Source organism: Varroa destructor, unplaced genomic scaffold, assembly GCF_002443255.2.
Source record: "Varroa destructor unplaced genomic scaffold, Vdes_3.0 BEIS01000001.1, whole genome shotgun sequence".
NCBI classification, from domain to species: Eukaryota; Metazoa; Arthropoda; class Arachnida; order Mesostigmata; family Varroidae; genus Varroa; species Varroa destructor.
The window spans coordinates 76,495,505-76,521,445 of record NW_019211454.1 but is presented as its reverse complement, the minus strand read 5'-3'; the positions used below and the strand labels follow the sequence as shown (position 1 = coordinate 76,521,445).

General features: G+C 36.8%; 1 protein-coding gene across 11 annotated transcripts; it reads right to left on the bottom strand.

Annotated features, from left to right (window-relative positions):
- Positions 1 to 839: 839 nt before the first annotated feature.
- Positions 840 to 25,941, bottom strand: LOC111244284 (uncharacterized). 11 transcript variants are annotated; one of them, XR_015319967.1, is made up of 7 exons: positions 25,851 to 25,869; positions 25,647 to 25,756; positions 24,492 to 24,796; positions 24,148 to 24,266; positions 19,579 to 19,714; positions 4,847 to 5,153; positions 4,329 to 4,423 (listed from the first exon to the last, which is right to left on the bottom strand). XR_015319967.1 is itself a non-coding variant. In XM_086978714.1 (6 exons), the coding sequence occupies exons 1-6, from the start codon at positions 25,890 to 25,892 to the stop codon at positions 3,209 to 3,211; spliced, it is 822 nt and encodes a 273-aa protein (XP_086834840.1). In that variant the 5' UTR covers positions 25,893 to 25,941; the 3' UTR covers positions 840 to 3,208. The 11 variants fall into 11 exon arrangements, 3 of the variants coding, with proteins under 3 accessions (XP_086834840.1, XP_086834851.1, XP_086834849.1); XM_086978714.1 differs by lacking the exons at positions 4,847 to 5,153; positions 25,647 to 25,756 and adding an exon at positions 840 to 3,337 and having other exon boundaries at positions 24,492 to 24,792; positions 25,851 to 25,941; XM_086978725.1 differs by lacking the exons at positions 4,847 to 5,153; positions 25,647 to 25,756 and adding an exon at positions 3,247 to 3,385 and having other exon boundaries at positions 24,492 to 24,792; positions 25,851 to 25,941.

The following is a 25,941-nucleotide window of genomic DNA, read 5'->3' as shown; positions in this document are numbered from 1 at the left end:
TATATAATTGTACTATTAAATGTTGAAATTTGTGGGAAACTGACATGGAAGAATCTGTGTTGCATGTCAACTATTATTTAGATCAAAACAGTTTTTATATTAACTAGTAATAAGTTGATTAACTGAATCTTCACCTTAAAATTAAATTTCATAACAATAGACTGTTATGGCCATGAATCTAAGGTATCTGTGTAAACCTGGGATTGCGATATAGTTGAAATTATTTATGATGAATTACTACAAATCAGTTAGTAAAACAAGCACTCTGTAGGAGGCTATAACGTACTGCTTTTTCCATGCAACTCCATATCCTGTCATAATTAAAAACATCTAATTTTTTCAATGAAGCCATTTATGTTAATTGTATCAGGTATTCGAAATAGCGATAGTCAAGCTTCATCAACGAGTCATCGACGAATAAATCTTAACGTAAGTATCTTCGAGACTGTTGTTGCGATAGGAGATATAGAATAAGGTTGAAGCGATAAGGCGCTCTGTTCAAATACGATATTTAGGAATAATTTGATTAACTCAAAAAGCTTGGAGACATTGCTCCAATTGTCCCTAAATTTGTAGTAGTGATAATTTTGTTTTCAGTGAAATGGCGTACACTAGCTGAAGAAGTCCGAAATCTTTGGAAGCGTGCGTCGCCCTTTTATCATCAGTGTCAGGCGTGCTTAGCACACGCTACTTTGAGTATTAGTAATAATCCCACTGAAAATGTATAATTGCTTAAATTATACCAAGATGCACGATTACTTGCTAAACAACTAGGTTTTTTCCGCGCTTTGCTGGCTCTACTTGCAGCTAAATTATACTAAATAGAAGAGCAAACTAAATAGAAGTGCAAAAATAACTCCAGGTATTTACGTAATTTTATTTTGCATCTGAAAAGTTAGGCGTAAATAATTACAAATTATTTAGCCCAATAGATTAGTTATTTTAATCAATTTAGACATATGTAAAGAAGAGTCTCTTAACACATAGCCCTTTCTCGTATCAAGTCACTAATTCGTACACAATCAAATATTTCTCTATGTGGCATCTGCGAAGTCCAGCCTTGCATGGTCTCAATGAAGAACATGTTTACTGAGTCTTAGCACCCCCTAAAAAGTGTCCTCAAATTTGGGGATTTAGATTGACAATTATTCATATACAAAAGAGTATGTAGAAAGCGTTCATCAGAATGCATGCGTGCATCGTATAATTATGAACGATAATGTATGATCCATAAATACTCCAGAGTGGTTTACTATTCATATTTTATTAACGCGGTTCGCCATTTATCCGAAAATAACTTTTATATGTAGTTCTTGAAAAGAGAGATATGCAACAGGTAAGCTGCACAAGATTAGTACGTTACTACGTTACGTTCAATATCATGTTTTGTCCATTCTCTACAGTTATCTCATGCGAAATTTATAAGCCGATATGTTTATTGTTATAATATCCTGTAATTTTTTTCTGTAAGCGTGACTCGGTGCTTTCTACAAACACTTCGCTGCGAAGTTGTGAGTGCTATATATATACGTGGTATATCTGATAATTTATACTGGTTATTTAATCACCATTATTGTAGAATGATAAACCCATCCTAACAGCGTGCTAGTCGCATATATACAAACATACGAAAAGCCGGCAACCTGCCTTTGCCCGGCCCTGGCTTCGACTACATATCTATACATAACTAGCAACCTTTGTTTGCATATTTATATACATTATTATCAGCGTGCGATCCTCAGCTGTTAGCTCTATTTTAGGCTTCGATAAGGCATGGGAATCCCACCTGTTTATTGGTCATCACAATTTAACATGATTACCATTGCATCCTTTGCCGTTCACTCAATTAATCTGCACAGATACCTTACCCCAACCAGTCTATAAAGCCCTAAGCAAATCTGCTTTGCTGCAATAAACAAGCCACAGGCGAGGTTTTGTTATTTGACATCTGCTGGTACTCAGGTTTGAATTACCACTAAGGAGTTCCCCTTTGCAATAATTTTATTATGATCACAAAATTTCGCTTTTTGTTCAAAGTCAGAAATGGATTTGAAACAGATGAGGAAAAACATTATCGACATTTCTTATTTGTTTTCCACTAAAATCCGTAAAGCACAGAAACAACGCGGATAGCATCTTTGACTAAAGAAAGAATTATATTTTGAACCCATTGAGAATTGGCTTGGGAATTATGATGAAGAGTTAGTGTTAGATAAGCCTACATTTATTTTCCGGAATCGTCAATCTACACGGATCTTAATATTCACGGTATTTTTTGAGATTAGAAAAAAGGTAAATATAAAGATGCTGTTTCTGATCATTTGGCATACTCATCTTTTTACCCGGAAACGGGAGTAAATTTTATCGTTTATCGTAAACCGAATATAGTATGACAATGAGAACTGTATGGTACTTTTGGCTGACATAAAACAAAATTAAAAAGGAATGAGTAAAAATGAACACTAATTACCCCCAATCTAATAGGATCGCACATTTTTCACAATATAGTTGGTGATCGTCAAGGCTGGATTCTACGAGAGAGAGAGAGAGAGAGGGGGGGGGGGGCTAACATTAGGGTTCGCTATTGTAGTGGCAAGGTAAACGATAGCCTAATTTAATTAGAGTGTAATCCTTTGTAGCTCAGGGAACTCTTCATAATAGTTTATCTGTAAATCATCCAAAGGTGGCTAAGTAAAAATGAACGCTTATTAATGTGATGCTATCTATCATTATCCTGGCTTGCCAATAAAAAAGCACAACTTATTCTTCGTATTTTCTCATTTCTGCATTAAAATTTGCAATAATTTCTAATTATTGAACTATCTATATAAACCGTAAAAGTTAAGTGATTGCAAAGGACGACAACACCAAGATATACAAAACAGCAAGCATCGCATGTGCGAACTTCGTATAGACTTCTTATCTATTAGCTGGTCATTATATAAAGTCAACCCAACCTATAGTACATTCAATGTCCAGCTCATCGTATAATGGAGATATAATAGAAGACAGAAAACTGAATTAAATATGGTGGATTTCGTACAAATACCCAGAATGCTTAACGTGTTATCTTGCAACCCTCGATCTGTAGACTCGCGAAAAACAATAGAAAACGGCTAGGAACTTCGCTGATTGGCGCTGAATTAAGCAGCATCGTTCACCGATTAAATTGGACTCTTATGTTATAGCAGCAAGCAGCGTCCACAGTTTACGCCATAGAGACGGCCTCGCCGTAGCCTCCCGTATCGCACGTATTTACACGCTTGTAGTTTATTCCTCCTACACAGCGACGGGTTTCGTTATGGCGACTCCGACCTTCGATGATTAACGCAAGGATCTGTTTCATCCAATCACACAATAGTTGGTTAACTCACCTACGAAAAGGCTGTAGAAAAGTAATTAGATTTTAACGAATGCATAAACCATACGGTTAAGCGTTTCATTCTAATGTAAGGAAAACAGCACACTCCGTATTCAACGATTGTCTTTACTTTGGATGTAAAGATTCTGTTTCACATGACCCCAATCTCAATGAGCATCAGTAGTCTACTTCATAGAAGGCATACTTTCTTTGATGAGATATATTCGCCAATTGATGAGCTCTTCCTTCACCAAACGTTGTGTAGAACGTAGTATTTAAAGATCAATTATTTTTCAGGTTCATGCTGTGTGTATATGAGCTTGTGTAGGCAACGAATGTTGGACAGAAAGTTATGGTCAGCAATGAATACGACTGAAAAGGGGTAATGTTCGAAACTATTAGCGCTACACATAAGCAGAAGAAATTTATGCAATGTGTTTTGCTAATACCTGGCCTCGTATTCTGCTAATGTATAAACCTCCCCCATTTATATATATATATAAGGCTTCGATGGCAGAATCTGATCTTTTCAATTTGGATGTTACCTTCTGTCTCAATTCCATGATGAACCTAGTGTGTCTACTTACACATGCATTATACTTATCGAGTAAGTTGAATTCTGCTGAACTTCTACCACAAAAACTTAATCTCTTTTGTAGGACAGCTCCTTTAAAATGTATTCCAACTAATCTGAGTCAAATTTCGTGGTGCTTGTAGTGTCTAGGGTTCGCGAATAAATTTATCGCACGAGGAATCAGAACCCCAAATATGGACCATGACAAAGCCTTACAACACACAAACCATCTAAGTGTCGAACTTCGGATTGCGCACACTGTACCTACATTAGCTTTTTACCCGATATAAATTAAGGATCATAATTTAGAATAATTTTAACAGCATCAATATGTATTATTAATGGTATATATATATAAACATATCTGGGCTGATATTAAGAGTGGCTACGAACCTTTCGTTTATTGTGAACAGCAACGTATCCTGCCGTGCAAAGAAGCATCCCAACAGTAAATAAGATGAACATATGTGAATCTTCCTCATAAATCGCTGCAGAGACAAAAAAAAAAAAGATGAAAAAAAGTAATAAAAATGTATTATGGACATTGTCAGTCAGTTGTATAAGACTGTACAAATTTTAGCCACATTTTCGATGTGACTGATTATATGGTGACAATCCTGGGTTCATCTAAAATAAAAGTGAAATATCTTATTATTAAGGAGTTGCATTAATTTTGTCTATTCTTTCGCCATATTTTAGTACTTACTAGACGGACCCGCGGCCTATTTTACCTTTTATTGGACTCATCATTTGGTTCTTTCACATTACATCTAGCCTAACGTAATCTGTAGTGTACAGCAACCATGTCTTTGTTGCAATTATTCTGCTTTTCCTAACCAGTAGTTATTTAATCAGATGATTCTGATACGAACGGATTTGAACTATGTTACGCCTAGTTAAAGATATCTTACTTTGATTGCAGAGTTACATGTTCAAAATTTCACGGTTGCAGTTCTCCCAAGATTCAGAACCGCTGATTATATTATCCATTTGCATATATTCTATCGCAGTAATTTGTTTTTGTAGCTTCTTTATTTTCATTTTCCGCGCACACGTCACCGATGCAAAACCGCAAAGATTCATCCTGTTTGTTGTCGTTTCTGCCCCCCGCTGGAGAACGCTTACTGAATTTCTCATGTTCCGCCATTACAATTAATCTGTTCCTTAGCTTCGGCACTGACAGAAGCTTTCTACGCCCACAAAAATCACTATTACACCCTAAAAATTGCAAAACAAAACAGTTACTTAGCTTCAGTTCTTTGGCGCCAAGCTGTTGTAAAAACAAAAAAAAATCGTGACATGCTTACATTGAACGCGGTAGAGATTACTACCAAGCAAACTGAGATTCAATCGAATGAGGGCATGCGCAGCTGAATTATCAATACTCCTTCGACAGAGTAGCCCTGCTTTCCCATTGAATCAGTGACGCAATAATGATTCCGGTACACTACACATCCCAACTCCCATTTCAATTAATCCGTTTATAAACTTCCACATCTTCATTTATGATCGATTAGAAGTAATTGATGAAAAATATTAGTGCCAACGATAACAGTTTTACGGGTAAATTGCAAAAACGTAAAGATAAAAAATTTCCTCCAAAATCGAATTAATTTATTTGGTAATAAGAATGATGATAGCTTATAATAAAATGTACCTATTTCCATCCAATATACTCATTTTGTAGAGCTTTTTTTCAATGTCAAACCTTTGAGGAATTTTCAACAGTTATTGAAAACTGGCAAAAATTAGTTGACTTGCTCATATTAATATTATGCTCTATGGGGGGAAAAATACCTCCCTAAAAAGCACTCACCTAATTAAAGAATATGACCCACGCGAACAAGATAATTCATAGCTCATAAGCAATTCCACAAATTGACCCAACTCGCATTACGCCTTCCCTATAGGGGCATTACCCCATGAGAAAATTATTTATTCAAGTAAAGTATATAATTCATAAATCTAAAGTGTGGTTCATATTTTTGTCAACTATGAACCATTTAATAAAAAATCGCTTTTTTACCCCTCAGAAGGCGAAATGAAAAACGAAAATTTAATAATGTACTAGCAATATTCCAGTATGTTCCTTTCAAAAATTTTGATTAGTTACTGAACATATTGCCAAACGATGTACATTTTCAAACTAGCATTATATCTTATGTCAGAAAGAATCTTCTTTAGAAAAAAGTAATCATCCAATAAAATAATGTCGATTTCATCAACCATTTTGCAAGTTATCCAAACTTCTTAACCGAGGTATCTTTAGACCCTTTTATAGAAGGAAAATACCGCCCCTCAGAAAAAGAATTCGCATGCTTCAAGAATATAATTCACACTTTATTAATGTTCGCTTTTTCTTTAGTAAAAATTACCATTTCACTGGGAAAAAAGATTTGGAGCACAGCCCTTTAATCCGATGTTAGATCCATTTTATAGAACTTGAAAAAACAAAGAACTTCCCAGATTAAACTTTTCCACTCTCACCTTCGACTTTTCAATACCCACCAAGCAAATTGCACAAAATTACCATCTTGTCTGTATCCATATTACGTTCTATAAGAGTAATGAAATGCTCTCCTGAAAAAGGTTCTCATCCACCGGCCCCATCCCACGTGCAGGTCACTTCAGGATGAAATTCTCTGCGTTCATTAGCTCAATGCGACTATGACACGATGTCGACGTAAGTTTGTCAGACACACACGCCAACTAACAAATAGATAGATAAACTTAGCCTTATCTTTCACTTCTTCACTTATATTTTTTTACGCTTCCGGATATTTACACTCTGATATAAATCAAATCATTAGGCTCACCTTTTCGGCATAACATCAAATATTTGATCCCGTTAAAAGACCTAGCTAGGGTGGGTCTCAATAGATTTATCTGGGATTTCTCCATAAGATATGTGCAACGATATGGTAACCATATGCCATTATGACCTTTGGCCAACGCTGACATTCGAACTAACGATGACCGTGATCACAATGCATTTAAATAGATACGCATTAGCGCCTAACGCCCAACGTTAGGTTTTTGAAGACAGTACAATTGCCTAATCAAAAGCACATTTTCTAACCATGAATGTCTCTCAATATTTCACAAGATGCTGAATTTTTCGGTGATGGAACGCCCTGCTGCGTGGCTTGAAAAATTCCTAGCTTAACGTGTTCACTGCTTAATTCACCTTTAATCCAAGCATGTGTCAAAATAACATTTGACCATTGCACATGGAATTTAGAATACTGAAATGGTGTGGGTGAAAAGGCTCAGCTGCGTAGTGAGTCCGCGTGGATAGTAAATTACACCAGTATGTTTTTTAAAGGCGTTCCTGCTACCGACTGTGATATACCAACAAATATTCACTATGTTGCCTGTGTTTTGATCCTCGCAGGCTGACAGGCAGACTATATGGTGGCTTGCGAGTGTCGGAAGACTATAGGGGGTTGACTTATATGTCAGTGTGATCTGGAAATTTACGTCGTGGCTGTTGCTCGGAAAGGCGACTTGACCTCCGCGCCCGTAGCAAACGTACGTATTTTGCAAGGTTCTTGTGCATTTCTTTTATAGCTAAAAAAATTAACGAACTAATTAATTATTTAGGCTATACGTTTCATTTACAGCTTAGGCGATTAGTACCGGCCTGGCATACGTCGGTATTAGCCTCCGGTAGTTACCACTAGAAATTTTTCCTACACCTGCTGCACGGGTGCAGTTCATCTCTAGAAAGTTAGCGCTGTGTTAAAAAAAATTGCCAGTTTTTTGCCAAGGATTCGGATGACTTATCCCTAGCTTTAAATAACTGCCTTTGTTACTTCTATAGACTAAAGATTTCTTACATTATTCACCTTGTCGCTAAGACGCAGTTTTAATGGTTTGTTATTTTTCGATGAGCTGCAGCTCCATCTTTCTTCATATCGAACATACAGATGTTACAATAAACATAGAGGAGATTGGTTTCAAAATACACGTTACACTTAGTCATAAAAAATATGCTAGAAGGCGGCATTTTAGACTTCCTCGATATAGTTACACTAGATTTTTTAAACGCTAGTCGTGCAATATTAACGAAGGCAATTTGCCGCACACGTAAGAAATCCACCATTTTAGGCTTGCGCTTAAATATACAGATCCAAAGGGGATGAAACAGATAGATAACGAGTACTATGATGTGAGCGCTTCTAAAAATAGATACGGGACAGAAGCAGACCTACTCTGTAGGAGACCAAACGTTTTTAGAAGTACCTTTTCGTTCAAGAATGTCCTTTATAACTTCACGGAAATTTACCTTTGCACACATAAAGGTTTAATTCTTTTTTGTATTGATTGTGCTATACTAATCGTCAATCGTGATGAACATAATGTGTAGATAGAGAATGTTAAAATAGTTGTATCTAATAATATATGAGTCTGTGTGATTAGGTCAGTTAATATAAAACGTGAACTTAACTTTTCCCACATTCTCCACAATCATATCTTTTTATACCCAGTTGAAGTACGCGTCATTATGATCTATAACTTTGCACCATTTTGATGGTAATTTATCCCGCTGTTAGAAGCCTGGAGTATAAACGTCTATAACGTTTCAAAAGCCAATTCAACTGTAATTCTTGCAATTTTGCCACAGTGATCTCTGCTACGCGAGATCAAGGGTTCTTGTGCATTGCAGTAATTGTTTGCAGTCGTAATTTTTTTGGCTGCTTAAGGCAATCTCCTCCAATTGTTAACCGTACGCTTCAACCGTAAGCGTCAAATCAGGACTGTTGTAGTAAATAAAACCTGACAGACCCCACAAGCTGATTCAGCCGCACATCATCACCAAGAATGTTGCAATGATTGTCCCAAGTAAAGGCCCCAATTGCTGCTGTCATACTAGCATGTCAATTGGAAGAAGGCAACACTGAAGTCGCAACCCATTCAGCACCTGCGTAAAAAGCAAATGATGTCGATGCTACAAGACCGAACTTGCTCACGATATCATCGAAAGGCCGAACTGTAGCTGCATGCTGTATGATGGAAACAATAAACGTAGGCCTACACAAACTAAAATAATAATACTAATGTAAAAGATACACATTGAGGAATATTTATCCGTTAATGGCCTCGAGATCGGAAAAAAATGAATAAGTGCGCAAACAATGACGACACACCAATTCGCAGAGATTGACATTGAAGACAATTCATTGCGATGGGAACTGATACGCGCACAAAGCTATCTATTATGGAATGCCGTTGTATGTAATCTGCGTTTACTGCAATTTAATATTCAATCAAATTAGTTTATACACCTTTGCTGGCAGTAGTCAAACAATTCATATATGCGGGTCAAATCACAATATCTCAAAAGCATAATGAGTATTTAAGGCCACTAAAGCTCTGCGTCCTATGGGTAATACGAGTCTTAGTGCGCTCTAATTGTTTGAGGTTTTTCACTGTACGATTTTCCTGAATTACGCCAATCCTATACGTTACAATCGAAGCTATTTTGAAGTAGAATAGACAGAGGCCGGTTACGAGGGACAAGCATAGGGCCATCTGATGACACCCATATGGCCGACACTGTCTTCTCGATAACCTACGTAGCAAAGCTTCTACCATTCGCGGAGAAGATAAATCCCATGTACAGAAACCGGTTAACATAGCAAAGAGACAACTTAGCGAGGTACAAAGTGTCAGTGATTGGTGTCCTGCCTTTCCTTGTAAGCTTCATCGCTCCCATCTTGGTCAGGCTTGCGATCAATCCTAAATCTCCCAGTGCCGCGTGAAGCCATTCTAGAGCTTGGTACGCTAAGAACTCAAATCACAGATCACTAAGTCATCTGCATACAAGACTTCAACTGATTTATTTTGTCCTCTTACTTACTAGAGGAGCTCTTCAGCAAGAGTGAGAGTAAAAGAGGGCCTAAGTTATAACCCTGCGCAAAGCCAGTTACCTGTGTGAAGGGTAAGATTTTGGCCACTTCGTGGTTGACAGCTACTTTGCTTCCCTATAACACCGCGGCAAGGAGGACGAGCACATTTACTGGGATACCTACCTCGTTCAATGTGAGTGCAGCATGCATCTTACTCATGGGCGCCGAGTCGAAGGCTGCCCGCCATGATAACAACACGGTGGCATCGCCCCTTCCTTTAGAGATCAATTAACAGGGTAGCATCTCCCCCTCCCCGGCTGGGAGTTGACTACTACGTAGAAATAGTACGGTATCAGAACGATGGCATGTTTGCGATACCCATTGCGGACCCTATCTGGACCGGTGAACTTTTCATATTTTGTAGGTTCCTAAAGTCTTGCATAAGTTCCCGCACCGCGAGGTCTTGTTGAAAGATATCGTGTTCTATTGAAGTACGCTTTTCCCACGCTACAGCGAAGAAGGGCACCGTACGTGGAATCGTATCCTTTGACATACACATCTCCGAAAAGTAATTTATGGTGGCTGAAAAGGCTAATCGGGCAAACTGCCGGACGATCATAGTGCGTTAATTACTTGTATGGTGAACGTTCTGCGTCAGCGACCAAACGGGCTTCTAGCCGCTCGAAGTACTGTTGCTCTTGTGACGCATGCGTTATTTTTGACAGGTCGTCTTACGAAACTAAAGGGCAGAATTCGCGCTGTACCTGGGCCATAGGCCTGAAGACCAACTGGGCCTCCCAGGGAAAGCCACAAGTTAATTAAACCAGATCTATACTTCCAAGGAAGTATGTATATGGATCTATATATATATATATATACGGAGAAACTGTGGTCTAGACTGGATAGCTTCAGTAAGACGCTACGCAAATATTTCGGTATTTACCACGTTAAGTACAGAAAAATTCATGGGCCAAAAGCTTGTCGATTTTTAGACCTCGCAACAAAACTTGGCATTTGAAGTTCTTCGCAAGTGTAACTTGAAGGGTGAGCTGTATCGCAGCCTGTATGTGAGCATTAATGTTTGAGTTTTCTAATACTTGATCCTGCTCCGATTACGTTCGTCGCAAATAGATTGACAACAAAATTCCACGCACGTTCTGGAAAAACTGGTGTCGATATGGAATGACTACTCAGCATCCGTAGTCTGTAAGCATTTGTCGAAGAATCGTAAAGCGGCTTGAGCTCAGGTAGTCAAAGCCGGTGTTGAAATCGCCCGAAACGACCAACGAAGGAGAATGAAAGGCTAACGCTCTTAGTTCATTGCCAAACTTCTTCGCGAGTACGTTCATTGATTACGAATTAACCGGACAAACATAGGATTCGACATGACTTCTCTTGGCTCCTGCCCCTCTCGGTTGTTGGACTCTCCACGCTTAAAAAGGGCTTTATCCTGCTGGCTATGCTGTAAGCGATCCTGACCATTTCACCTTTATAGCTGTGCTGTCCATTATTGAAAAGCCGGCATTATGATACGAAAGGCGTAATAGTCGAGGAATTCGTATTTTTTTGACCCGCTTTTCTCGTAATAATACTTTACAATTTTACTTGCTTTACAACTTTGACCAAAAAAGAGTACGGAGAGTACATATACTTTTAACACGGATCGTGAATTAATTAACGTCTCCAAAAAAAAATTCAATTTCACTGATATATCTATCCTTCTCATATACCATGCCCTCGTGTTTCTGATATACCTTTCTTTATCACATACGACACAATCGAAGCCACTTTTGACACCATACGAATGGTCATTAAAGTTCAATTAGCAAGAAGCTTTCTCAATGCGGGCCCAAAGTACCTCACGATGCTGGTACCAACCACGAATGCTACTCGTGACGAAAAAAAAGGTCGGATCTTCCGCAAACCTCTCGAAAATGTGTCGCATTTTACGGTCAGCCACTGTTACCATTTTACTTATTTGAAATTTGCCCTTCCAGCTCCATTACTGGATCAAACAGAAACGTCACGAAACCCACTGATCCAGTCTTTAGTGCACTAATGTACAAACATCCCATACACTGCTCTGTTGATCAGTCTGATGTTAACATTGAACATACCATACAACACACTTTGCACGCTGGGTTGATTTTCAGATCAGCTGCATGCGAGCCTTACAGGCAACATGTCTATCTATGTTACACTTCGAACAACACACATAACCATTGCCTTGCATACACCTGTTGTATGTCGCGCCGACATTTACACTATTTAGCTGTAATACGAATGCGGCCTTTTTTGAATGTTAATAGATACTTCAGGAAATGTACGTTATGCATTGCCTGTTGCTGTTGTCGATTTTTCCAGTGTAACTCTTGCATAACCGGCTTTTATTTGTTGTTAATATGTGACTCCCGCAATCCCCTCGTACAAGAGTACATCCGGCACCTTGCGGTGCATGAAATAAAGACGGTTCAATTCGTACTCCTTAGAAAAGACATAAATCGAAGAGCACACGCACATACCACCTCATCAATCAGCAGTCACCTTATAATTTAATTTAATTGCAAAAGTATAATGAAGTGTGGCCATGAGCCTACCAAGGCTAAGTTGGAATGCAGACAGAAGAGGGGGCATTTCCTAAATCATATCTGATGAGTATTCGGTTATATCGGAATTATTCTGATGAGTAGAAAGAGACTAATTGAGACAATTGCGTCTAAAAACACTACACCCTCACATACAGAAACTCGAAGATAAAAACAGGAAACATATCTACAACTGTTGAAAAACTACAACCGACGGCGTAGAAAGTATGTATTTCGCAGAGAAGTGAGGTTCCGTTTTAATGAAAAGTAAATGCCTTATTGGGTTGTAAAGGATTGTATACGTTCTCAAGGACAACATTCTTTAAGCGACCAATGGAGATCACGACATCTTGGATTCAATTACGTTATGTAAGAAATCGATTTGAAACGGATTTTGAGAATTTATACCCATTTAAAGGCTGACACTAATTAATAGGCCTATAATGATGATTATCCACTACTCAATAGAAATACGCGATCGTTTAGAAAATTAAAATGCTATTGAACATTAGATCTACGGTCAGCCTACATGCACCAACAAGTGCAGCGAGGATACCAAAACTTTCTTTTTATTAATATTCATAAAATCCTTTATCAGTAACAAAATTACAGACAACGAGAAGCACTGCGAGTATAGCTGGTTGTACATCATACCATGGTTGCAGAAAATAGTAAGGAAAACATCTGCCAAGACTCAGATAATAGAGACAATTAAACAAACGATTTACGCACCAGCTTGACATGCCGTAAATTTATGGCGAAAATGTGAAATACTCATACATTTTGAAGTGCGCTAAGACGTGTCTGCAGCAACTAAACTACTGGCTCCTAAAGGCGTAACTTTTAATGTCGTTCGTGGGAATAATATAATTTTATTTAACATTATAAAAATAGATAATACATTTAACTCGCCATAAAACTTGCTAGAATGCATAAAGGCTATCGAGCAATTTTATGAACGCCAGAAGACTTTTGGAGGCTGTTATTATATCGACGAAGTGCTAGCTGCTTATAAATCATAAAGGCATCTGTTTTCTGCACTGTACGTATCACTATATGACTCATCGGTTATTATAATTATCTTAGATATGTTAAGACGGTAATCAACGCTTCTTAGCTTTTTATAATCAAATCTTTCACAAAGGAAGTATAATGTTATACCCAATATGACAGAAATGAGTTAACGATTAAAAGTGAAAAAAAAAAAATTTAAAAAAGGGTATGACGTATATATGCAGCCACAGGTTTACTTTGAGCACAGTAAGCCCCTCTTGTTTATATTTTATATCACTGAAGTTGCCATTCTTGTCCATTTAGTCTCGGAAGTAGAAAAATTTGCTATTTTTATGAGAATTTTACGATACCACATATCGAAAAGCATCAAGAACATAGGAATCCAGAGGCATGTTGCATCCTACCACAGAAGAGCGAAAAACCTTCAGTTGCCACAGAAGTAGATGACTAAACGAAACTGTTTCACACCAAGCCATAAATCAACGCCTTTGATACTAAATGATATAAATGCATTTATTATGAGAACAGTGGACAGATTGTTTAAGGAGACAACAAAATTCGAAGCTAAAGTTATTTTAAAATATCTTTAAAATCAGTGAACAGAAGTTTTATTAGGGAGAATGGGAAGAATAATCTCATTTCATTATTTAACGGTACTCAATTTCGTGACACTTTTTTAAAGGAATTCTTATTCTTAGAGTTTGAGATCGTTTATTAGAGAATTGTCGCTCAAGCTTTTAATGGGCTAGTTGCTGTGAGTCACGAAAAATTATGAAATCTAAGTGGTTAAGAGATGTTCCACCTTGAAATTAGAGCGACGAAGATAACTTTCCATGTAAGCCTCGTATTTAGTGAACGACCTACTGTTGGAAAGGCCGTAAATCGTTCGTCTAAAAAAGTCTAAAAATCAAATTTTTAACTTAAAAATAGGTTCGGTAGAATTTCCTCTGTGAAGTTTGATGACGAAGAGTTAAGTAATGGATGCCGATTTACCTTAAAATGCACTAGTGTTAGCACTCGGGTTTAGTGTACACAAAGAACCATAATTGCTCGCCTAGGTCGAATAAATAAATGGGACATATGCATATGGAGCCTGATCCGAGCGACGCTTGCTTTTTCCATTCTCGCCTTAGAACAGTAACTCATTTTTCATAGAGTTGTGACTCGTGACTTGGCTTTTTTTTTAAGTGCCGAATAGACGGGTGTGGTGAAAGTTGAATCGTTACCTGCGCCTAAGTCGCGATGGAAGTAAAAAAAGCATTATGTAGCCGAAGTAATGGAGAGAAGTAAACTACTCCTAATGCACGACAATCGCAAGAACCACAACGGCGAAAACTATAGTTGGATGCTTTTCGTTATCCACCATACTCGCCAAACATTGTTTCCACAAATTATATATTGTTTTAAATCTCGACAACTTCTCAAGGAAAGAATTACTCTAGACTTCAAATGTACAAACTACCTTTCGAAACTTCATGGACTCTCATACCCATAACTTTTACAGTAGCAATAACTTTTATTGCAAGAAGAGAAAAGTATATATATACTTAGGACTGCTGCTTCAAAAACTAGACATACTACATTTTAAAATAGCTAAAATAAGCAATTTCGCAGACATACGTGGTTGCCGATACAAAATACAAATCTCAAAGATATTACCGACATCTCTATCACCTGAGTAATATAAACGTCCAATCAATCGAAAGCCTTAGCCCATTACTGGTAAGAACCTATAGCATCATGAAGTAGATCTTACGCAAAAATCTTGAAGAAAGGAATCTATGGTGATTATAACTAACGCCACAAATAAATAGCTCGAAGTCTTTTCAGTAAAGTGCGCCACTATTTCAGTAACTCTTAGCGCGTTGGCACATGCATTTGCACATTTCATTTACCTTAAAATATTTGTATCCCACAACGCTTTGGAATACATCAGTGCCCAACTTAATTATTCTTAGGAGAGATAACAATCTTTTAAAGATCCTCTGCGTTCGGCCAGTAATGGTGGCCGAAGGGCACAATGAGTTTAAAATAATAGCCGAGCTTTTAAAAAGAATGAGATGCTTATCAATCAGAAAAGCGAATAGACCACTGGAAGACGTAGTATTAGGGCAATTTATGAAAGACCGACTGATGAGCATCAGTGTCAAGAAAAAATGAAGAACTTTGACAGATGAAACCTGACTTGCATTACAAAAGATTCTACAATTCAGGATCGACAATGAGGAAAATCTATCGATCCTCGAAATATTTTGGCCGCATGAGTGTCCTGTTACCCAGGTACGTGACTTTGTAGGAAATTTAAGTTAAGACATATCCTAATAGCATACCCAAATAATGTTAACTTTAACCTAAGAAGGAATAAAATAAGAAACACATACTAATGAACATAATGCATTAATATGATACTTAAACAATTCTCAAAAACAAATAAGAGGATTCCTGTCGTGAAATTCGAGTCAACTTCTAAAGGGCCTAAGAGAAGGGTCCTTTAGATAAGGTAATTTAATACGGGGAAAATTAAAATATATATAAATATGTTAATATATATATATATAATATAAATAGTATAAATATATATGTTCTAAATCATTGAATAATACTAGGTTTAATACTAGGTACTAACTTAACTGTTAGTTTAAGCGTGCTTACCAAAGTAACGTAGGATTTTTCTGCTTTATATCACCTTAAAAAAATGTCGTCTTACTACCCACATCAATTCCACATAGAAATCTGGCATTGTGGTTGCTTATTGTTCGGTTTGGAGTAAATCTCGAACAATAATGCCAAGTCATGTTTCCTCACACACTTAGCTTGGGATGAAAGCTACTAATCTTTACTAAAATTCCATAGGTTCACGATATCTGACAATAGCCGAGTATTCGCAACCTATTTAACCAGACAATTGATGAGTTGTTTAGTACTCAAGAAGTTCATATCAACTTCAGATGGCCGATTGAAGTGAAGTACATCCTCTAAGTCCAGGATGCCATTTTGAACTTACAAATCTGCCCCTAAACAGTCCTCTTAACCATGGGGTCCTCGCTGTCTGAGGCAAAAATATTTAAAGTTACGTCAACTAGCGTTTCACTCATTGAAATAAATACAAAAACGTCTCTTTGAAACTTAAATTTGAAAATTCCGTTCGTCAAACATATAAATTACAGCTTATGCAGGAAAGAATGACCGGTTCCGACAAGTATATTCATTTGTGTCAGATAATTCTAAGATCAGCTCTTGAAAAGTATAAAGAAGTAAATAAATAAAGGAAAGACGCAAGGGACAAAGACACCCGCCTGACAGAGATCTGAATTGTAGTGATGACTGACGCAATAGCAAAACTGGTAACATATATCAGTTTTATAAAAGTCGCGTGTTTAAATTGAAGCATTTATGCAACCATATTTTTACAAAGATTTTTCTAACAAAAGAAAATCTTCAGTAAAAAGTTGTGTGGAGTATATCAACGACGCTGAGGGATATATATTTTAAGGTTGTGTTACTACGAGGTCAGGCATATGCATCCCGCGACTCCTATATACATGTCATGAAAAGAATCAGAAGTTGTGAAGCAATTCAGGTCAAGAAACGGCTAAGAAAAATTTTTATTCATCACATAAAAATTATGTGGCCTCATTTAAGAGACCCAAATTTCAATGGCAAGGATGGCCGTTTGAACGTACTGCTTTGACATTACGATTTGGATCTATGGGAAATACATTGCCAAAATTAATCATATATTGGGATCTGGCAATTGAATCTTATTTCGACATGATTGTCTTTCGGATTAACATAACATAGAAATAACGGCTCACACGATGTGACGACTATAACTGCACAGTCAGGTCTAATACAAGTTCCTCGTAAAAATAAATTAATAATTTAAAAAAAGAAAAGGAAACATTAGCTTTAAAAATATCTATCTCATAATGTATCTTGTAGCTTTAAAATGCTATAAATTACAGTAAGCCATAAATTCGCCAATATATAGGGGTTCCATGGTTCATGACATCTCGCAGTGCTGATGATATACAGATCGGTTTCGTGTAGTGTTACATTGTTATTGGGGGGCTGGCTAATGCAATGCAATTATTGTATAAACATTGCAACATAAATAAAAAAAAAGCTTTTTATTTCTAAAATTTAAGGGCTTGTTACTGCCGTCGAACTAATCCCAACATACACGTATTCTAGCGCTCACAATGGAAATTTACATTTCCACGATCATGTAGCCCCTAAACAAGAACAGCCATGCTTGCAGTAACCGATATCTACGAAAAAAGAATACAATACCAATGAGTTCTACGCATATCTTGCGAAAGACATACAATACTAGTTAAAACAAAAAAACAGATTGCTTAAAATGCATATTCATGGATTATTCAGCATAATGGGGAACATTTTCTGAATTGGTACTTTCTAACTAGTATATATTTGCAATTTCGAAGTGAGCCCACGGCTAATCAACTGATTATATGCCTAACTCTTTGAAAATTGTCTTGGTGCTATATCCCAGAAACTTTTAAGCTAAACAAATCGAATAATTTTATTCAAACCTCCCTATGTCAAACAACTTTAGAAAAAAAACCATATGAGAGAATTTATTTTGGTGTCTATCGACTTCGGGCATTATGTGTTGTAGTTAACTGATCTTAAGGCTGATCAGAACCACCCGGCAAATCTTACAAATAGCACTACGATTTACGAGAGGCATTTCTGCATTATTTGTATATACTTTACTGAAGTCGAATGTTTTAGTTTCGCCGACAGCAGACATGAATCAGTGCTCTTCAGCTATTTTCTCTGCGCTAATATCCGTATCATTTCATTCCATATCAATGTTAAAACAAGTGCATTTATCTTTATTTAATTGATGGCTAAAACGGCTTTTTATTGTAGGAATTTTATTCTGATATTTTTTCAATTTAGAAGGCCACAGGTAGCTCCGTCTACGAGATATAATAACCCTACCACTGTGTTTTAGTTGCTGTTGTTCAATGCCGACAATAATTTATGATAGAGGGCTTTTCTGTCGATACAAAAAACGGAATCTGAAGTTGAATAACTGTGAAATTTCTTTTCACCGGAAAGCCCCTGATAGCTTTCTGGCTAAACGACTGGACGTCTTCAGTCGAACTATCGCAACGCGTAATAATTTCGCACGTAGCAGATTGCTCTGAAAAGTTTCTCGACTAAACATGCATTGTAATAGAATTGTAAACAGAGAACAACAATTCGTAAAGAGCAGAAGTATCTAACTTTGTTCTAACTAAAGGCACAAGCTATCCAGAACTGTATGGACTGTGTTTCAAATAACAAAATTTATTGTAGAAGCTCTGTCGTCTTAGGCCTATTTTCCTTCAAAAGTACTTCATAAAGACAGAAAAGTCAATTAAGATGAACTGTTGAGAAAGCCATTTCACAGTTTAGTGAATAATGTTCGAGTAACTTCAGCTATAGAGTCCTCGATTTTGTTTCGGCAGCCTCTCAACTTTAGGCGAAGTACACCATCGGGTCAAGGATTCAAGGTAAAATTCTGAAATCTGAACGATAAAACAACATGCTGATAAAGTAAAAAAAGGGCTGCGCAACCGCACATACTACTTAACTATCAACGAACAAAAATTTAAGAAGGGAAAGAAGGTGAAAAACGACACCAAATAACTTATTGATCGAGGCAATATATTTATACGAAGTGAATTCACAAAAAAAAAAAGAAAAAAGGTAATTCTGAGATGTGTTTTTATAAGCCTATTCTACTCAATGTCCCTTGCAATTTAGCAAGAGATTTTTGAAATTGGGTTAGAGAAGCGACGAGTAAACCTGATAAAAATTTTTGACCAACCTCATCATACAGCAAACGAGTTGACATGATGGCTAAGTCGGTAAGAAGTAGCAACTAGCGTTGCATTTTCGAGGAAAAGGATGCAGCAATTTAATGGTTCATCAACAAGGAGGTTAACGACTCAGTTCATTAAGTGATGTTGATATTGATCTTCGCCGATGGTAAAACGACGAACAGTCCAAATTAAAGCTTAAATGTCTGAATTTCTATTAACTTCCTAATGGCTGGTCTACTGTTTAGCCTTTAGTCCCCACAGATTGTAGCATTATCTATTTTCTTTCTAAAAAAAGATGAAAAATTATAAATTTCCTTTTAAGTCGGTGAATTAGCTCAATAATTTAGCTTACATGGTGCTAGGCCCATAGGTATGAGCTCTTCTTTATAGGTTCTTTCAGAAGTGTCTACTGTAAGTCCAAGGGCAACGTGTCTTTCGGCATTTCCATTATCTTCGCCCATATTGAGTTCGGTTCGAACTGGAATATCCTGTAATGCAAAAATTGCAGTTCATAATTTAAGGCAGGTTGCAAAAATTAAATAACTTAAATAGTTATTTAGGAACACTTAAGTAGGAATTCCAGTACATTATATTGCAATGGGTAAGAAGACGGCCCATAAGGTGGGTTGAAAATACTAATGTCGACGCTAAAGGCAATCAGTGGATCTTCCTAAGTGAATATCCTAAGCTAATCAAGCAGCTAAAATTGTGGTCTACTTGCTCTATAAATTTAGTTGCTGGTAGTATTAAAGACATTGTTTCTATAATTTCTCTTTGGGTTTTTTTTTGTGGGTTACACGAATAAGAATCACAAAGTAAATAGAAATGTATAACAAAGTTAGAAACCTGCAAAATTTAAAAAAATACTAAAAATAATCACAATCTTGAGTCTATTCAAAGCATTGCAGTATAATAAACGAATAATCGTTAGTTGCACCTTGACAGTATTAGGGTATGTGATTTGGTACAGTGACAAAGTGGACTGTAAACCTGGTTCTCTCTTGTTGGACAGCCACCAGATATCATAGTGGTTATAGTCATAACTTTTAACTTCATCATTCTCTAATTCATGAAGCTCAGCACAGTAACAGTATGAGCACCATCGTCATCACGCTTTGCTTCACGACAAATAATGCTTTACGGGCCCTCTTCCTTATACATCACTTTTTTATAAAATTAAATAAATCAAACGAAATCTGATTAGAAGAGGCTACGGCTTTAACGCTGTAAACAAGTGTAAATCTAGACATATACCTTCAAGCATTCGAATTACGCTTTAAGGCGTAGCACCTTTTTTTTGAGTGTACAAATATCACTATTTTCCTAATTCTCTACATTTCTATGAAATCAGATTAGTCCTTATATTTAAGGTGCATGCTCGATTTCTTGGCGTTTTATTACGGCCACTTTTTTTTCTTTAACGTATTTTAGCTTTATAAATAAGCTAAAACGCAGTGAAATTGGAAAAAGTGAAAAATCTAAAATGCATGCAAAAATTCGCGATCGGTAGTGAAAAGTAACTGCATACACTACCATGATCAAAACCCGACAATTAATTTTTCGCTGATGTCAACGTTTTTTAACAAACATGTTTTCATAGTTGCTCCCGCTTTGGTCCGTTAACGCTAATGATTAACTGATGTCATTAACGCCTTCTGGAGTAAAATTCAACCGATGTCTCTCTGAAGTCTACTATACCTTTCAAAAACCAGCCTCTACTTTTCGCGTGGCCCTGCATAATATCGCGCTTTGCCTTATGTAATACTAAAAATTTATGCAAGTACATTACTCGGTCATTTCAGATTCCAGAAATGTTTCCATCTAAAAAGAATCCAATCCAGAAAGCGGTATTTTTACCACTTGTTGTCCAGAGTTAACTGACTGCGCCATTCAATAAAATATGGTCGGTAAGCAAAATATAAGTAGCACCTTAAACCTAAAAAAAGAAAAAATATTTGACGTAAACATAACTAAAACAATATTATTTTAATGCACAGCCAGGCTACCATGTAAATCCGTAACGATTTTCCCCTATCCTCAGAGAAATAAACTAGCTTCCCGGCCCATTCAGCAAATGGTATCTTCCCTTTGTTCTGGATCACTATTGTCCTCCGTCTTAGATGTTTGTCTCCGCAGAAACGGTGCTAACACTCGAAATGCTATATCTTAACTTTCAACACTTGTTTTTGTGATTAGTTCTAAGTCCATTAGTTTAGCAACAAAACATCATCAGTTTTGGAACTTCTCGATCAAAACAACGAAAGCCATGGAAGTTTAAAGCAATTAATATATTCATTTAAGCAGAATATTTGTAACAAAACTGGGTGCTTAGAAAAGAAAAAACTAGCATGTATCCCAGCACAGGGACTACAATTATTCTATTTGAAATTTTGAATCAAGTTTCTCAATATAATATAAATGCAGCCCGTGCTTGGACCTCATTATCGGTGTATACGAAACACGGAGAATTATTATCCTAGAATTGTTCAACACTAGGCGTATTGGTAAACTGAAGCGACGAAAATTAAAGTAATTAAAAGATCCTAGTTTTCTTTTAATTGGTACCATGTGTCGCAGACCTTGAAATTGGCAGGAAAAGCTATCTGCCAATTGCAGCGCCCAGTCGAAATAAGTTATGCAAGATGCATGCTGAACACTAACAGAAAAATCGTTGCTATAAGTATTCTTTGCAAGGCGATCATCCCTACATTATAACTGCTTGTAATAGACATTAGGAGTGCAAACTTGGATCAGCTCTCACTTAGTCTCATTCTCACTACAACCGCGTGTACGCCGTTTTCAATTATGACCATTAAACCATCCGGTCACTAGATATGTGCAATGAAAACTAAAACCTAAAAACAGAAAGGCAGTAAGATAACAGGTGTTTTGATACGGAACCCATCTATCATCTTAGCTTTCCTTTGTATATTACGCGTCACATGGATTAACTGGTATCGTACTCCCAAGTTCTTAATACAAATGGCAGCCAAATTTATCTACTTCGGCAACTTTATCCATGATATTAGTGTTTAATCGGCTAAATAATCTGTGTTATGTTCTGGGACCATATTTCCTCTTGACTCTGCCTCCATGCAACAATTTATGCAGTATATCTGAATACCCGGTTCAAAAGCTCGATAGAATTAAATGATAAACGGAATTCCAATATGTATCAGTAATAAGCCTCTTGTATAGTTACTGTAGATGGATGCTCTTTGTCGGCGGTTTGATCTTTCGAGTGCGAAATCCTGTCAACTGAGTAATGGGTATTTTAAATTAAAAAAAAGCGCTCAAGATGTAAGCACATTTGAGTAAACATTATTTGAGTCGATTTCGAACTACCGGGTACTTACATCTTATGATTGTCATTAGAGCTTTGAGCCAACGTCAGTATAAAATGGTTATCTGGTCAAGAGCAATTTAAAAGACAACAACAAAAAAAAATCGGCGTATTTACATAAATCTATCTTTGTTAGAAGCACTATATTTGTTTTTTTTTTTGAATATAATGTCAATAATGCAGGCCCTCCTGGCCTTTTTCATGGGAATTATTCGCTTCACCGAGTTTTTGGTCACACTTTCACAAACATCTGACTTTATCTCTAAAAGGGCGACGTGGATATTTTTTTAATTGTCATAGTACTACTTGCTTTAAAATACTTTCGTAAAAAAAAGTCAAGCGGAGTTATGTAACATGATTTGAGAGCCATTCGACATCGCCCTGCCTGGAGATCAGCAGCTCACCAAAATAAATTTTTAATCACGCAATTACGCTCTTACATGGGGGTGGATCACGCTGATGCCACGAGTCTCGCAAACCTTCTGCAATAATTTGGAGCACAGGAAAGCCTTGGGTCATCTCCGTGTACAATCAGAGTTTACAGCTGCGTCAAAAAAAAGGCCAGTGATGCTTTTGGCTCATATGCTGCACTACACGGTAATTTTTATACCCCTATAAATTATATTTATGAACCTCTTTTATAGATAGTCCGGTGATTTTCAGTCAACTTTGAGACTTGTAGTTTATAAACAAGACCGTATATGTATATGAAAAAGCGGCTAGCAACTGGGTGAAGGAAGTAACTGCCATAAAGATAGCAAAGGAAGTCTAGTTCATTAATGTTTTGTTTACGTATAATTTTAAATTTATAGAATTTTTAATAAAGAAAGACTAAGGTAAATATATTCAGATATTTTGTTGGCGAAACAATCGAACTGTATTTCTAAGCCTTTTCGATGCTCCGTTGGGTTTCGTTGTTCGCAGTGCACTGATACTTTAAAAGCCCATCCTTATGCACCTGCTTCATCTCGTTTAAACATTTTCCTTGGCATTGTTGTTACTGCATTTCTGTAACGTAAACTGGATACACCAGCAGGCTTTCAAAAAACCCAAAAATACCAAAAACTTGCTGCACGTTCATAATGTCTTAAGAAAAGTACCTATCAACAGTTTAGTATGTCTCTGCCTCTAATTGGGACAATCTGTCAGCGTCAACCTTAAGATATCATCTCCTCTTTTTCCTAAACGAAGGCTGCATTTTTTTTAAATTTTTTAAATTTTTATTTATCCATTCTTTTAATTTAAGTTATTCTGTTCTTTCATCTTAGATATCTCTTTTATTCTAGAAAAAGAGTAGCTACTAAAATCGTCAAAAACAAATGAAATACTCCTCGTACTCGTCGAGTTTCATTTGTTTTTTAGTGTGCAGTGATTCACCTCTATACCTCAGGCAAATGCTTTTTCATTTCAGTACTAGACATCTCACTTTCGTTTCTTTCCTCATCAGTCAGGTTTCGATCACGTACATGTTTATGGATTTCGGTTCAGAATACTGCGGATAGTTTAACATTCAACCTGCCAACACTTTTTGTATACCTATTTCTACCATATTGTTAGATTAAAAAATAAATGAGGTACCTTATTAATATTCTTATTTGAAGAAACTGTTTGTGGCTCCTTTTGACTGCTGGGTTGAAGTTTCTGAGTGATCGAATCGAAGGGACCTTGGATATCCGCACTTGATAGTTGTTTAGTTCCTGTGTTGAAGTAAATCAACAAATTAATACTTAATCTAACACCTAAAACAATACAAACCCTAGATTAAAAGTTCGGTAAGTTGACGACAAAATAATTCTCCTATAAATAGTTGTACATTAGAACCACATATGTGTTCTTCTTATATTTATACTTCACAAGTAATCATGAAGAATATTGATTTAAAAAAAGTAGAAATGCAAAATTGCCTGCAAAGTTAATCTTACCTTTTGAAAATTGATTTCTCATGGCTGCTCCGCCAGGCGTGCCTTGAGCAGCATGTTCTCCAGTAGATGCCGGGTCTGCTCCTATAACTACACGACCCGGTCCATTAGATGCAAGAAGACCTGCTTTAGTTGTCGTGCTAACTTTAGACTGTATGGAAACATGGACCGACCTCGCCACAACTGGGAGCAATGTGGAGGAAGATGATGGATCTTGATTAGTTGATAAAGAAAGCCCGGCCACTGCAACGAGCGCAACTAGAGTGGCAGTAATCAGCATTTCACTGGTGGGCGACTTCACCATCTGTCTAACAAACAACAGCAGGTACGCCACCTGTCAGCTCTTAAGATTCACTTAAAACAGCCACGACCTGTTCGAGCAAAATAAGAGCTCGGAACAGATCTTAAAATGCATCACTGGAGTATATAGGTTTAGGTTATGGATTAGAAATATTTTTGTTGGTCTACCTGTAGTGCCTCAGAACTTCCAACTTTGGAGTATCTTTGGTCACTACTGCGTAAACTGTAAAAGTCGCACTCGAACTCGTAGTTGTACAATCTAGTATAGAATGATATTAAATTTGGTTGGTGTTGTTACCCTACGTAACCCTCTGGACTATGCGGATGTCTTGCACTAACAACAAGCCTAAGCACTTAGTGGCATATCTACCTGCAACGGTAAAAGGTACATCACACTTTAATGACATAATAAAACAATTCTTCAATACTGAAACCCACAACAGCTTAGAATTTAAAATACGTTCCAGAATATTTAGTGATTACATATCTAATAAATATAGAACAATATTTATTACTGATGGTAATCTGTAGCTGTGTAAACATATCGTACACCGTAATACTCTAAGTATTAGCCACATAGTTTTAAAATACTCTTAGAACTTTTCTTGAAGAACTTGAAGAAAAGTATAACTTTCCACACATAAGAAAGCCAATATATAGGAGATGCACGCGAAACTGTACAAGTAGTTATGAGAGTCACACTAAGACAACCGCGTAGTCCACTCTTATGTACACTCAACTGCCCTTGGATCGCGGGCTCATCAAAATGAAACAAGAAAAAAGAAACCAAGAACTCATGTAATGTAAATTGATTAAATTCGTATTTAACATTATTGCTGTCCTGCATTTTAAAATTACCACGTATCATCAGATGCGGCTGTTTTGAACTATAAGCTGCTATAAAGGTTGTCACAGTCGAGCAAAGCTGTAGAAGGCTAAGCATTGAAATCACCAAAAATCCACCCCCTCTGTAATTTGATCAATCATAACGCACAGCTCACATTAGGAAAAATTCAGCCGCCAACAACTGTCGTTTTTTAACTAAGTATTGTCAGTTTCTACCGTAATACACCGATACAGCGAACGGCAACAGAGGCAACCCATAATCTTCCAGGAGAATTAACATACGCAATGTTATTGTTGTTAAATAAGC

Excerpts from the sequence above, each read along its gene's own strand:
- LOC111244284 (XM_086978714.1), bottom strand. The coding sequence starts at position 25,892 with ATGGGTTGCCTCTGTTGCCGTTCGCTGTATCGGTGTATTACG. Across the intron at positions 19,715-24,147 it reads CAAATAAGAATATTAATAAG|GATATTCCAGTTCGAACCGA; the intron begins GTACCTCATTTA and ends TTTGCATTACAG. Across the intron at positions 4,424-19,578 it reads ACCTATGGGCCTAGCACCAT|CGATTTATGAGGAAGATTCA; the intron begins GTAAGCTAAATT and ends TTGTCTCTGCAG.